General features: G+C 48.3%; 5 protein-coding genes across 5 annotated transcripts; 2 read left to right on the forward strand and 3 right to left on the reverse strand.

Moving 5' to 3' along the window:
- Positions 1 to 200: 200 nt before the first annotated feature.
- nic96 (linker nucleoporin NIC96) lies at positions 201 to 3,635 on the reverse strand (the record flags this gene model as incomplete). The annotated part of the gene is made up of 5 exons (XM_057125265.1): positions 201 to 527; positions 588 to 1,312; positions 1,380 to 2,361; positions 2,425 to 3,082; positions 3,151 to 3,635. 5 exons carry the CDS (start codon positions 3,633 to 3,635, stop codon positions 201 to 203), a joined length of 3,177 nt encoding a protein of 1,058 aa, XP_056987424.1.
- A 451-nt stretch (positions 3,636 to 4,086) lies between these two features.
- On the forward strand, positions 4,087 to 4,547 carry N7511_002841 (cytochrome c oxidase assembly protein COX16; the record flags this gene model as incomplete). The annotated part of the gene is made up of 2 exons (XM_057125266.1): positions 4,087 to 4,413; positions 4,467 to 4,547. 2 exons carry the CDS (start codon positions 4,087 to 4,089, stop codon positions 4,545 to 4,547), a joined length of 408 nt encoding a protein of 135 aa, XP_056987425.1.
- A 1,009-nt stretch (positions 4,548 to 5,556) lies between these two features.
- Positions 5,557 to 7,895, forward strand: ptpA (uncharacterized protein; the record flags this gene model as incomplete). The annotated part of the gene is made up of 3 exons (XM_057125267.1): positions 5,557 to 6,004; positions 6,103 to 7,088; positions 7,140 to 7,895. 3 exons carry the CDS (start codon positions 5,557 to 5,559, stop codon positions 7,893 to 7,895), a joined length of 2,190 nt encoding a protein of 729 aa, XP_056987426.1.
- A 615-nt stretch (positions 7,896 to 8,510) lies between these two features.
- On the reverse strand, positions 8,511 to 10,250 carry N7511_002843 (F-box domain protein; the record flags this gene model as incomplete). The annotated part of the gene is made up of 1 exon (XM_057125268.1): positions 8,511 to 10,250. The coding sequence occupies one exon, from the start codon at positions 10,248 to 10,250 to the stop codon at positions 8,511 to 8,513; it is 1,740 nt and encodes a 579-aa protein (XP_056987427.1).
- Positions 10,251 to 10,765: 515 nt separating this feature from the next.
- Positions 10,766 to 12,529, reverse strand: N7511_002844 (aconitase family protein; the record flags this gene model as incomplete). The annotated part of the gene is made up of 1 exon (XM_057125269.1): positions 10,766 to 12,529. The coding sequence occupies one exon, from the start codon at positions 12,527 to 12,529 to the stop codon at positions 10,766 to 10,768; it is 1,764 nt and encodes a 587-aa protein (XP_056987428.1).
- Positions 12,530 to 12,543: the final 14 nt, after the last annotated feature.

Consider the following 12,543-nt stretch of genomic DNA (forward strand, 5'->3'; position numbering starts at 1 on the left):
GAAGCTTGGCGGAACACATGCTCCGTCCGCTTTTAAGTTTACTGCCCGATGGATGTTCCGTCAAGATATATTTACATCTCTACATTGCTACATTTCTACACGTTTATACACCTCAATCTCATGAAACTGTCTCATCCAGTAGTTCCCTTACATTCATCGTATCAAGGCAATTCAGCAAAAGGACATCAAATTGTACACGTTTAGTATGCTCCGATCTCCGCTCCAGCACGAGCCAGAGTCTCATACACTCGGGGTGGCAGCTTATACTTGACCATGCCCGAAAAGACCATGAGATCTTTGGCCATGACAAGCAGAGTGTCCGCCAATCCCTGGCGCACTTCGTTTTCGTAGGCCCCGGAGGTTTGCTTTTGGCGTTCATGGCCAATGCAGGTAATACTCCACATGATGACATGCCCGATGTTGCGTGAGATGATTGGGGGCAAAGATGCGAAAGACTGAGCAGCAGCTCGAATCACAGGCACTGCGCCACGCGCTTGTAAAGGAAGAATATTCAAAATGTTGATTGCCTACATTTTTTTCGTTAGTAACTCAAATGGCGTTGGGGACAAAGAGGAAAGAAAGCTTACATCAAGTGCAGGGGCCCATCGGCCAGCTTCAACCTGGGTCTTTGCCTCAATCATGAGCAGTAGCAATCCACAAGCATCGCGGTTGACTTGTCGGATCTTTCCAAAGTACATGTTGTTGGAGTTGTAGAGACTAATCATGTTCTTGGCAAGCACGGCGGGATCATCCACAGCGGTCAAGCTGAGGCTGCTTCCAGCGTCGATTAAATCAGGCTCACCCTGGTCAACACGGGGGCGCAGGGGTTGCAATCTCGGCACGACCGTGCCCAAATCAACCGCAATTGCATCTGACATCGCACGGTTTATGATGTCGATGACCCGGTCATAATTCTCAGCCAGGTGGTATAAAAGAACAGCATCAGTGATTAATCCCTTGTCGTCTGCTACGGCGGCAGCTTGAATTGTGATGGTCTTCAAGAATTCTTGTTGATCGTCGATCTTGATTAAATCGAGACGTTGCTCGATTGCTCCCTTGAGCCGGGTACCGTCAGCACGAATATCACCGAGTAATCTGGCAAAGTCTCTAGTTTCTAAGATGAACTCGCGCAAGGCTTCGTGGCATACTGATGCCTGCGACTTGCCAAGGGCACCTGGGAGGTCTGCATTGAAACAGATCAGGGTGAAGTAATCGATTGCTGCTTCAACAAATCCAGTGCGGAACTCTCGTGTGTATTGAGTCAAGAGATATCCGAAATTGATTTGAGGATATTGTTTCACCGTAAAGGTTACTGTAGGACAGAATTAGCATGACCCAGAAACCAGGTGGCATATATGAATTGGTGAGGTGATGCTTACAGATTTCTTCGCCAGAGGTGTAAAAGTCGGATACCCGCAAAAGACCATAGTAAGACAGGGCAACGGCAAAATGGACAGCCGTAACCGGTGCATAAGTCCCGAGGTAATGCACGGCTTGTTCGAACATTCCTCCCAAAATCTGGAGGAGGAAGTAAGTTCCATAGCCACCAGGTCCTTCCTGACCCTTGGTGAAGACTCGCTGACCGATTTCTTGGATGTCAGCCTGTATGTCTTCCAAGCCGAAAACGTCGCTTGCAACCTCTTCGGCACGATCATCTTCTCTAGCAAGGCTAAACTGTAGCCACATCCAGTCCTCCACACTCTGATTGACACCGTCCAGACGACGGCGCGAGATATCGCAACGGCCAATAATCTTGTAGCATGCCATTCGGTAAGGGTCAACAGTGTTTTCGGGTGCATTCCGTGAGCGCTGTTGGAACTCGCCATTGATTTTAGTCTGCAGTTCCCGGGGAAGTCGTCTGTTTTGTGCATAGGTTGTCATGTAGGTCACAAATTTGTGATCCAAAGAGCGGAAACCGCTGTCCTGGCTCACGTATTCAGCCGCTTCAGTAATAAACCCGCACCGCAGAAGGTAAAAGATTAGAATCCAGCAGTAGTCTTGGTTCACCATCTGCAGTTCGGTTCCATCCGGAGCGAGATCCTTTCTTGCAGCTCGAAGTCGAATGAAAGCACGGATTTTGTTGATCACAGTCGGGATTCCGCCCAGTTGTGCCTCCCGAGGATTTTTGGCGATGGCAATTTCCACTTCGTCAAAGAAAGTTTTTTCAAGGAAGGTCCTTGAACCTTCAAGAATTTGCTTCTTGAGATTGATGGCTTTGCGGGACTTGGGCGATTCATCAAGATAGTCGTCAGCATACTGTCTTTCTTTGACCGCTCCTGGCTCCGATGGGCTGACAATATTTGGCTTCTCATGGACGATTCCTATCAAGGCCTGGTATGCAGCGAAAAGTTGTGGAGGAATCTAGAATATCATTAGCAGAACATTTAACCTTGATGTGTGACCGCGTATGGGGGGTGAGCTTACATCACCGCCGGTGCGCATCTCAACTGTCGCAAACTCATCAAGAATTGGATAGCACTTCTTTTGTAGTCTCGCAAGGTTGAGTTGCTGAACCTTCTCGGCATACTGTCCCATCTTCTCGCGATGAAATCTGAGATCGGGTGACTGGTGTAGACTACCTTCACTTCGCTCGCTCTGGTCTTCAAATATTTGACGACTTGCCAGTCCGGCCCCAGGTGTCCCAATGACCGACTTTTCAAGACCGGAGCGCCCGAATACGCTTCGACGAGATGCGGCCGAGGGTCCATTACCTGGGCCACCAGGTTGTTTAGACTGTCTTGCCGTACGACCAAATGCGCCCCTTGTGGTGGATTTAAATTCCCCAGATTCATCGTTCGAGCCGAGTCCGAAATGATGGAAGATATTATGACGCTGCTCCTCCCAGTCCATGTCGAGTTTCTCTTCCAAAAACGAATCAAAGTCCCTATGGGCCCTCGCAAGGCTTTCGTTGATCATAACCTGACGACCGCGTTGCTGGATATTCCGCAAAAATCTTTGGTTGTCTGGATCAAAGTTATCCGGTTCTTTCCCTGGGCTCGCGAGAGATGCCTGGGGATCAAGAGATTTGAGGTCGCGCAATGCTCGACCAGGGGAGATACCGGAAGCTGCAAGAAGATAATGGCTGTTCAGTGGTATGCAAAAGTTAGTTAAGCCATTTCAAGACAAAGGTGAACAGAAATTAAAACTCACGCCTTGCTATTAGCGCCAGTTGGAGCATCCTTTTGCCCCGTTGATCCTAGCTCGCGGGCCTTTCGGCGGATGTCGTCAAGACCCAACTGAAGACTAGGCACGTCTTCGAAGTTGTTATTTTGGCCAAATGATGACAATGGTCGCTTCTTGCCACGCTCCAAAAGACTGTTGAAGAAGGCCGGCTGCGTGGACGCAAGTGGCTGTCCTTGAGTTTGCGTAGTACTAGGTTGTTGAGTTTGTCCCAGGAGAGAGGATTGAGCAGGTTGCTGGGTCTGCCCCATAAACGAAGACTGAGTGGGTTGTTGCTGGGTCTGGGATTGGCCCCCGAACAAAGACTGCGGCTGTGCGCTTTGGGTAGATGTCGAACCTAGCCCTGAAAATGGACTTGCTGCAGGCTTATTGCCGGAGAAAAGACTGTTTGGCTGTGATGTTGCGGCTCCAAGGCCACCACCCCCTCCGAACAACGAGCTGCCACTGGAGGCCATGATGGAAACGTCGAGCGAGAAAGCTGTCAACGGCAGTATCGAAGGTAGAACTATGCTTGACTGATTGCTGTGTCAGCTTCTGCGACAATAGCAGTCAAGTCAGGACGTGCTCACAAGAAAAATAAAGGTCGCGCACTTGAATCACTGCGAGACCGGCCGAAGAGAAACACGGAATGCGGTGGGTAGTTCTCAAGCTTCAAACATAAAAGACAGAGCTTTTGGTGGGCCCAGCTTTTATGTCGAGTAGAACAGTCGAACAATTGAGAGGAGGTAGATGTCAGTGAGTGCAAAGACTTGAGAAGCTCTTCCTAAACAATTCATTCCGGTACTCCGGATTATACATTGTCCGACCCGCTCCTATCGTTTGCTATTCAGCATGGTTTGATCGTCAATGAATCCCTTCGTCTATACATCTTTTGTCGCTTGAGGTCAATTGATTCCACATACCACAATGCCTACCTTCCAATCTAAAACATTCCGGCGGGCTGCTACAGAATCATCATCACTTGGTGAACGCATCGGTGCATTGTACCGCGCACGACTAGCACGACACCCTTTTATTCTCTTCGGACTTCCATTTATTTCTGTGATTGTAGCAGGGTCTTTTGCATTGACACCTGCTGCTGCCCTACGTTATGAGCGTTATGACCGCAAGGTCAAGCAGTTGAGCAAGGAGGAGGCATTTGACCTTGGACTGAAAGGTCCTGATGGAGAAGAGGCCGCCATCAAACGCAATCCGAGGCGAAGGATTGTAGGCGATGAGAAGGAAGAATATTACGTATGTATCTCTAAATATGAAAACCATAAACTGTATGCTAACTGCATCTTTAGCGACTCATGGCCAAAGACCTTGACCAGTGGGAGCAGAAGCGAGTAGCACGATTCAAGGGCGAACCCGACGGAAGAATATGAGGCTCCCAAGGTTGACTTCAAGTACTGAGTTGCGGTGTTATCTAGCGCGATCAAAACACGACAGACCATGATCTCACCAGGCACATGAGTTTATTGCATGACAGTGTAATGTGGCGACTAACGAGATACAACTGCAATCTGCATTGCCTCCACAGCTGGTATACACCGAGATGGAGTCCAGCCTTGGAAATCGACTTTCCCCAAGCTCATACTTGTACGGAGTGCATGTAGCACCACTTGTCAAGACCATGCTGCTCTCCCTCTGGAGACTGTCTTGTCTTCTGCTTATCATTTTGACGTGGAACTTGCATAAGTGGAGCGATCACCACTGAAAAGGTGAGATCACTATGAAGTCGAACCTACAAAAGTCAATGCAAATCCTGTACTCTGCACATTGCCCGACACCGGTGCTTACTCAGCCTGATACAGGTCACGGCTAGAGCGCTTCAGATGATCGACGTGAAGGGAGGTTGACATGTGTGTCTGTATTTATATTCCAGTATATATTCCGAAGTCTCATACATATTTCCTACATATCTTGAAATTCCATCTCTACCTTTGACCGTATACTCCCATCTTTATATCTCGATCTTAGATCTTGGTCACGCCACGACGTCAGAACCGAGAACCCGTGATCCCCACACAACAACGTCATACCTTTCTTCTCGAAGCCCCAAATTTCTTCTTTCGCCCATTTCCTCCCCCCAGCTCCAGGGCTGGTTTTTATTATTCAGCAATGACACGGGTGCTCTGATATCAGACCTGTTCATCCCCCACCTTGGCCTTCTACCGGCTGGACCCTGGTCTATCGCTTCTTATTGCCCCTCCTTTCCGTTCTCTGTCTTTTGTCATCTTTCTGAGCTTTTGGATTGCAACTCAGTATCACCCAAGTCTTTAGCATCTTAATTCTACCGGTCTCGTGGACGATTGACTTGGTGCAATTTCAGACTCGAGTTGACCGTGTGAGAGTGTGTTGGGATCTGGAGCTGTGGGAGCTAGCTTCTTGGCCATGACAGGCCCAGGACGCTCGCCCTCCTCCCCTTGGGTGCAGAGTAGCCAAGGCAGTCATCGTGATGGTGCTATGCAGTCCTTCCGCCCTGGAATGTCACCCAATAGCTCGGAACAACCGAGTTCCAACTATTTTGGTATGGCGGCGCCGACTTCAAACTCACAGTCGTTTGATCCAGGACCAAAGAGCTGGGGTGCGTCACCGCACGCTCAGTCTCTCCCAAGTTCCAAAATGCAAGTATATTCCAAGGACTCTGTATCAACCGGATTGGCGAACATGTTGAAGACCGAGCCCGAAGCCAACCGGAGACGCCGTGAATCAGCCTTCCATGAATCTGTTTCCAATGGCGATCCCCACGGAAGACCGTCTTGGTCCAAGCCATCAACTCCTCACCTAAGCGGAAATGGGATAGGAGCTGGCACAAGTCCAGTACCGCCACAACCACAAGGTATGATATCTCTTTAGTTGCGTTTTTTTCCCATAGAACCTCGTTTTTCTATTGTTTATCGTCGACGTGACCGATTCCATACTGACAACTCCCCCAAGGTGTCCCTCTGACTGCATTCCCTTGGGTCTCTCCCGAACGCTGTGCCGATCTCCTTGGATCATCGCAATCCAACGTCATGTTATTTGATGTCCGCCCATTTGCCCATTATAAACAAGCCAATATCCAAGGATCACTGAACCTATGCATCCCGACTACGCTACTCAAACGTCGCTCATTTGACACTCAAAAGCTGGAAGGCACTTTCACGGATGACACTGATAAGCAAAAGTTTGCTCAATGGAGAAAATGCAATGTAATCATTGTCTACGACTCTGCCGCCGCCGAGTCAAAGGATGCAGCGCCACTCTTGCACGTTCTCAACAAATTTCAAGCAGAAGACTGGAAAGGCGATGGGTTAATACTACAAAATGGATTCCAGGGATTGTCGACCAAGTACCCGCATTTGATTCAGCGGTCACAATCAAACACGACAGGACCATCCACCAAACGCCGTACGCCAATGAGCATCAATCTACAGTCTGTTGCTCCTGTTGTTGGTGGGTGTGCCCTACCAGAATCATCTTCCGCCATTAACCCCTTTTTCTCAAACATTCGACAAAATATGGATCTTCTCGGTGGAGTTGGACAGATTCCCGTGAAACAGCCCGATGGTATGACCGATAAAAAACGACAGTCACTTCCTCCCTGGTTACGGGATGCTTCAGATACCAAGGACCAAGGGCACATTGTCTCCAAAAGGTTTTTGGGCCTTGAGAAAACGGAACTGGAGCGCATGAAACAAGCCTTGACCTATGAAGGATCCACGGCAGAGGCCACTGGTGGATCCAAGAAATATCGCGTTGCAGGAATTGAGAAAGGCACAAAGAACCGTTACAACGACATTTACCCATTCGATCATTCCCGCGTCAGACTCGAAGGGATTCCATCTGGCGCCTGTGACTATATCAACGCAAATCACATTCAAGCCGAATACAGCAACCGACGATACATCGCTACACAGGCTCCCGTTCCTGACACATTCAGTGTAAGTATCACCGTTCTCATTGCTTATCGGCATGTAACTTATGAAAAATAGGACTTTTGGCGCGTAGTTTGGGAACAGGACGTCAGACTACTCGTTTCTCTCACAGCTGAAATTGAGCGAGGACAGGTGAAATGCGACCGGTACTGGGAATCTGGCAGTTATGGGCCATTCGAGGTCAAAGCATATTCGGAAAAGCACATTCACATTGAATCCAATGGCCAGCCAGTCAACTCAACGATTCCCGACTCCAATGCATCTGCCGAAAAGCCTAATGGTACAAACGAAAACCCCGTCATTATTGTGCGGCATTTCAGCGTCGCTCACACGTCATTCCCTTTCCAACCACTCCGAGATATCACCCAGCTCCAGTACCCTTACTGGCCTGATTTCGGAACAACGTCTCAGCCAATCCATCTTCTCAATCTGATCGAGCAGTGCAACAAAGTCATTCGTGCCACAAGCAACACTGGGTTTAGCAGCCAGGAGTCAGAACCGAAAGGTCAGCGGCCCATTCTCGTTCATTGCAGTGCGGGCTGTGGACGCACAGGAACATTTTGCACGGTTGATAGTGTGCTGGATATGATGAAACGGCAACTTATGCAAGCCAAAAATGGCGGAGGTCTGGACCAAAACCCTACCATTTCCTCGGATTGGATTCGAGACCACAGTACCGATCTAATTGAAAAGACCGTGGAGGACTTCCGGAGACAACGGCCAAGCATGGTACAGAACCTTAGTCAATTTTCGCTCTGCTATGAAAGCGTGCTTGAATGGCTCGTCTCAGAAATGGACCACAGCAACTCATAGGATACTGAATCTCCCCCTTCTGCTTTGTTCAACAAGCCATGATTATGAAACTGGGATACCCCTATTCTGCCTTGCATGCTCAGAGCCATGGCCTTTTCACGATTCATTTTTACCAATGCCATACAGTTCACGATGATTGTCTTGTCCATGCATTTTTTTTTTGGTGTCCGGGTTAATTTTTGGGATTCAAGGATTGGAGGGAAAAAAAGAAACATATCCTTGTTATAGTGCTCACCAAATATCAGCATACGTTCAATAAACGAGTGTCATAAAGCGCGAGACTGATTTAGTTGCTCGAGGACATTCACAATCACGAACTCGTCATTTTGTCCTGATGCAATAAGTTGTCCCTTTTGAATAGGCTGGGGACTAGAAATAAAAGATTTTCGAATGTTTCGTTTAACCATTGTAAATAGGAAATTATGACATTTGGGCCTGGGATAATGTCCAGCTTCCCATAATAGGGTATGATATTCGAATTGCGAGAACTCGACAGTCACCCTTTGTTCTTTGACCCCTATCTAGCATACATACTATGCTATGCTAGCACAGCGGTCATCGCTAAATGCTAAGGAACGCTCAAGTTCAAAAGCGAAGAGTATGACGATGTATGAGCTAAGACGAAATATCAAAAGTCCGTAGAGACTGACAAAGTCCCTGTGTGTTGACGAGTCGCAGACCTTGACCATTGGGGGCGATGTCCAAGTATATCAGCCCGCGGTCAGTTATCGCAATCAGCTCGTCTTCTCTATCTGTGAATTTCAACTCGGAGCAGACGGCGTCCAACTGAATAACAACAGGTTGTAGCTTAATAGCACCCGAGTCCGACACCCACGATGGTGAATAATAGCCGGTGGTGTTTCCTCCAAGCACTTCATTCGGTTCCAGTGCCCAGACACGGAGTGTTTTCCAATTAGCGACGGCGATCCGAGATCCGAGAGGTGAAGCAGCCACACAAGATCCTTGTGAGGTAGTCAATTCCTCATATCCCTCAAGTTGCGCCATAACCTCCCACAGATCAAAACGCCTTCCGCGGTCAAGATTGAAGATATGATTGCAACGCTGGGCTCGAGGGTAGGCTTCAGACCTCAAAAGACATGCCACTGTCCATTTTTCAACTCGATGAGTAGCAATGCCAAGGGCAAGATATTGCCAGCGACAGGTTGCTCCCGGAGATTGATCGTGGATTTCGTGGGTAGCAAAGAACGGAATCCCAATAGAGAATCGCAGCGAAAGAGATTCTGAATAGGGCACGAGGCATTCATTCTCGTTCGGTAGTTTTGTCGGCCTCACATTTTGCAGATAAGGAAGTTGTTGGAAAGATCCGTAAAGAGTCTGAGCCCGGTAGTGGTAGAGCAATTGGCGCTCTCGATCGTTGAAAGCCAATTTTACCACGGGCCCTCCGCCTTGAAATGGATCACAATCTGGGTCATTTCCATAGGAGCTGGCAAGAGTATTGGCTGCATAAGAGGCATATTGAATATTGCTTGCTTTCTTTGGGCTGGTGCGGTCATTGACATCCACAGCTTCTAGGCGTTGCTTGATTATCTCTTCGTCGCTTTCATCCTCCCCCTCGTCACTTTCATCCTCCCCCTCGTCACTTTCATCATCAAGCCAGGTGTAAAGCTCGACAGAGTGGTCATGGGGATTTGATGTGTGCTGCCAGGAGATAGCAAATCTACCGGGGGTGGCAGACAGAGCAAGAGGTCTGTAGTCATGACGGTCGGGGAAAGCACACATGCGAACAAGCGAAGAATTCAATTCGTAGTGAGCCATAAAGATGTTCCCCTTGGAATGAGACTGCAGGGCATGCTTGACAAATGGATGGCCAAGGTCGAGTTCTTGGTCCAGAAATGGCTTGAATCGATGCAGCACATAAATTCCATCCTGGTGATCCAAGGCGGTGCGAAGGATTTCAACATCCCCAATGTCTTTTCCAGGACATTTGAACTCACGCTTATGCAATAAGACCTTGTCAGTGGCGCGAACCAGGTATACGGTACTGCTGTCTTTCATTACAAGCAGCGCCTCCCCGTGCACGGAGGAACCGTCTAATGTTGATGCTCGGGTATCCAGCACATGCTGAAATTGATAGATTGTGCAATCTGCGTGGAATTCAGCGCCATATAGCTGCGCCCAAGATCGCTTCATCAAGATGCGAAACAGCTCTGTTGTCCGTAGTTGCAGATGCTCCAAGTCACGCCCAGGGGTCTCGTGTAGATGGTGTAGGATAACATCTCGACTACTGATAGCGATGTTGAAAAACCTGCGATTTGTAAAAGCTGCTTGGAAATAGGCAGGAGTAGCGCAATGCCAGAGTATGAGCTGGATCAACTCAGCGGGCAGACGAAACATGATGAGTTGTGGAGCTCGAATGCGGTCAGCGGAGAATTATAGAGCCCTGGCGAGCAGAATGGAGGACGTTGTCAGCGGTTGCAGGTTAAAGGGTGAAGGATTGTTAAAGGTTGCCTGAATGATTGCGAGTTTGCTAAGTTAACTTAGGGTCATGTTAAAAACACACGCCTCCCCATATAATAGTGGATGTATAACATTAGCGTTAGGATTGGCGCATTTTCAGTATTATACTTGACCTCATATTTTACTTCATATTAGAGGTGTGTTTTGAAGATGACCGTTAACTTATAAGTTAAGTCAAGTTAGGTAACACTAGCTTCTAATTTATAGAGGATGGCCTGTTTGACCAGGCACCAGCACGAATTTGGTGCCTGTCAGTTGTCAGTTGCGCCTGTTTTTATGCATGAAGATGTAGAATTATCCCTTATAATAGATAGGAGCCTCAAATATATAAGGATATTCCAGGGCATCTACTAGAATATTTCAAGTACCCCATATCCAGACTATATCTACTCTCATTGACCCGATTTCTCTAACCATTGTGGTCGACTTTCTATATCACGATCCCCACAGGCAGCGCCAACACATCTGGCAAGATCTCCAAAATAGAAACTCTTGCCAGTGAGTCCAGGGCCATAATGGGCGTATTTTCCCGAGTTGGTCATAATGGCGCTCTTGGAACGGGGAATGGTTGGGTTGGTGATCATACACCAGCAGGTATCCGTGACAAACTGAACCCCAAATCCCTGCAGTTCATCAAGCAACCCGGCCATGTAAGCTGAATTATATGTGGCTCGACTGCAAGTCACCATAATAGCAATATCTGGGTTCTTGTGGCGACCCCGGCAAAGACTGTTGAGGATTTGAATTTCATCGAGCGAGAAGTGAGGATTTCCGAGGGATACCAGGCCAACTGGTTGATCTTTCGATGCACTATTCAGTTCATCCCAGCACCCGATCAGATCCCTGACTTCTACTCTAACGGATCGTAAGTCAACATCTTTGGCAATGACAGCCCCAAGGTCCACTGCTTCGGGGGTGACACCCAGAATGTGAAACATAGGCGCACTTGATACAGTCGCAAAAGCCGCCCCTAAGGCCTTCAGATCATCCTTGGATGGGAACTGGGATTGGATACCAACTATCACAGGGATTTGGCTTGGAGCTAAACTTCCCACATGGTATCCGAGAAGAGGGTAGAATGAATCGTCAATGGTCACGTTCTCAAGGCCCTCCACATTCACGATGATCGATGCCATTCTGTTGATTTGTATGTGTGGTCCTCCTTTCGGGGCGCGGCCAGTCAGGGCAATACAGATATCGAGGAAATCAGGATATTTCATAGTTCTCGCTCCAAGTACGCTGTTTGCATAGACCACAGCATTCGATTCAGCCCAGGCAACTTGATCCCCAAACTTTGGAGCGCTGTCAAGTTGATATGGCGCACATGTAAAAGTTGAACGCGCCCCCATATCAATATAGGCGTCTGCGAGCCTACCAGCAGCAGCAGCAAATTCCGGACTAGCTCCTTGGACTTGGAGCAGATTCTTGTCTATCGAGATAGAATTCAAAGATGTTGGAACCCGAACCTTGCCTCCCCGATCTCGTAAACTTTCTGCAAAGAGAAGACAGCCTGGCCCAGTGTAGCCACATCCATCAACGTGGACCTGGGTGATGTCCATCAATTCACTCACTCCTAATAAGCCTGCCATCCGTAAAACAATGTTCATTGCTGCGCGGGAAGCATCGCCATACTCGCCACTCAAAAGAGCCCTATCAATACACGACAGCTCAACCTTAGTAGAAGACCTAACCAGGCTCGATGTATCACTAGTCCGGATATGAGGGCTGACCGAGACCTGGTCGTTGCTGATGTAGATATCCGAGCCATTGAATTGGAGGATTTCGTGGAAGTCTTTTGGATCCAACATCACAACCGGGATGGTCTTTGCAAAGATCTCTTCGGCAACAATAACACCAAGAACCAGAATGTCTTCCTGTCGTTCAAATATCATGGCTTTGGGTCCTTTGTCTTTGAGAAGCAGCTCCAACATGACCGAGCTACCGGTGCAAGAGCCGCGACCACCGGGAATCGCGAGGATATTGTCTTGAAGATATTGCCCACTCAATGGATGGTGGCGATCAATGATCTCGCTGGTATTGGGGTTTACACCACCCCAGAAGCTCAACTCCAGGTCGCTTGCTATGAGCTTTCCTGATGCATCGCCCTTGACATGCGAGATGCCTTGGAAAACTCTTTCACTCGAGGTGATTGTCATTTGAATAATGGTTC

Source organism: Penicillium nucicola (genome assembly GCF_028828085.1).
Source record: "Penicillium nucicola strain IBT 29836 chromosome Unknown utg000002l, whole genome shotgun sequence".
Lineage (NCBI taxonomy): Eukaryota > Fungi > Ascomycota > Eurotiomycetes > Eurotiales > Aspergillaceae > Penicillium > Penicillium nucicola.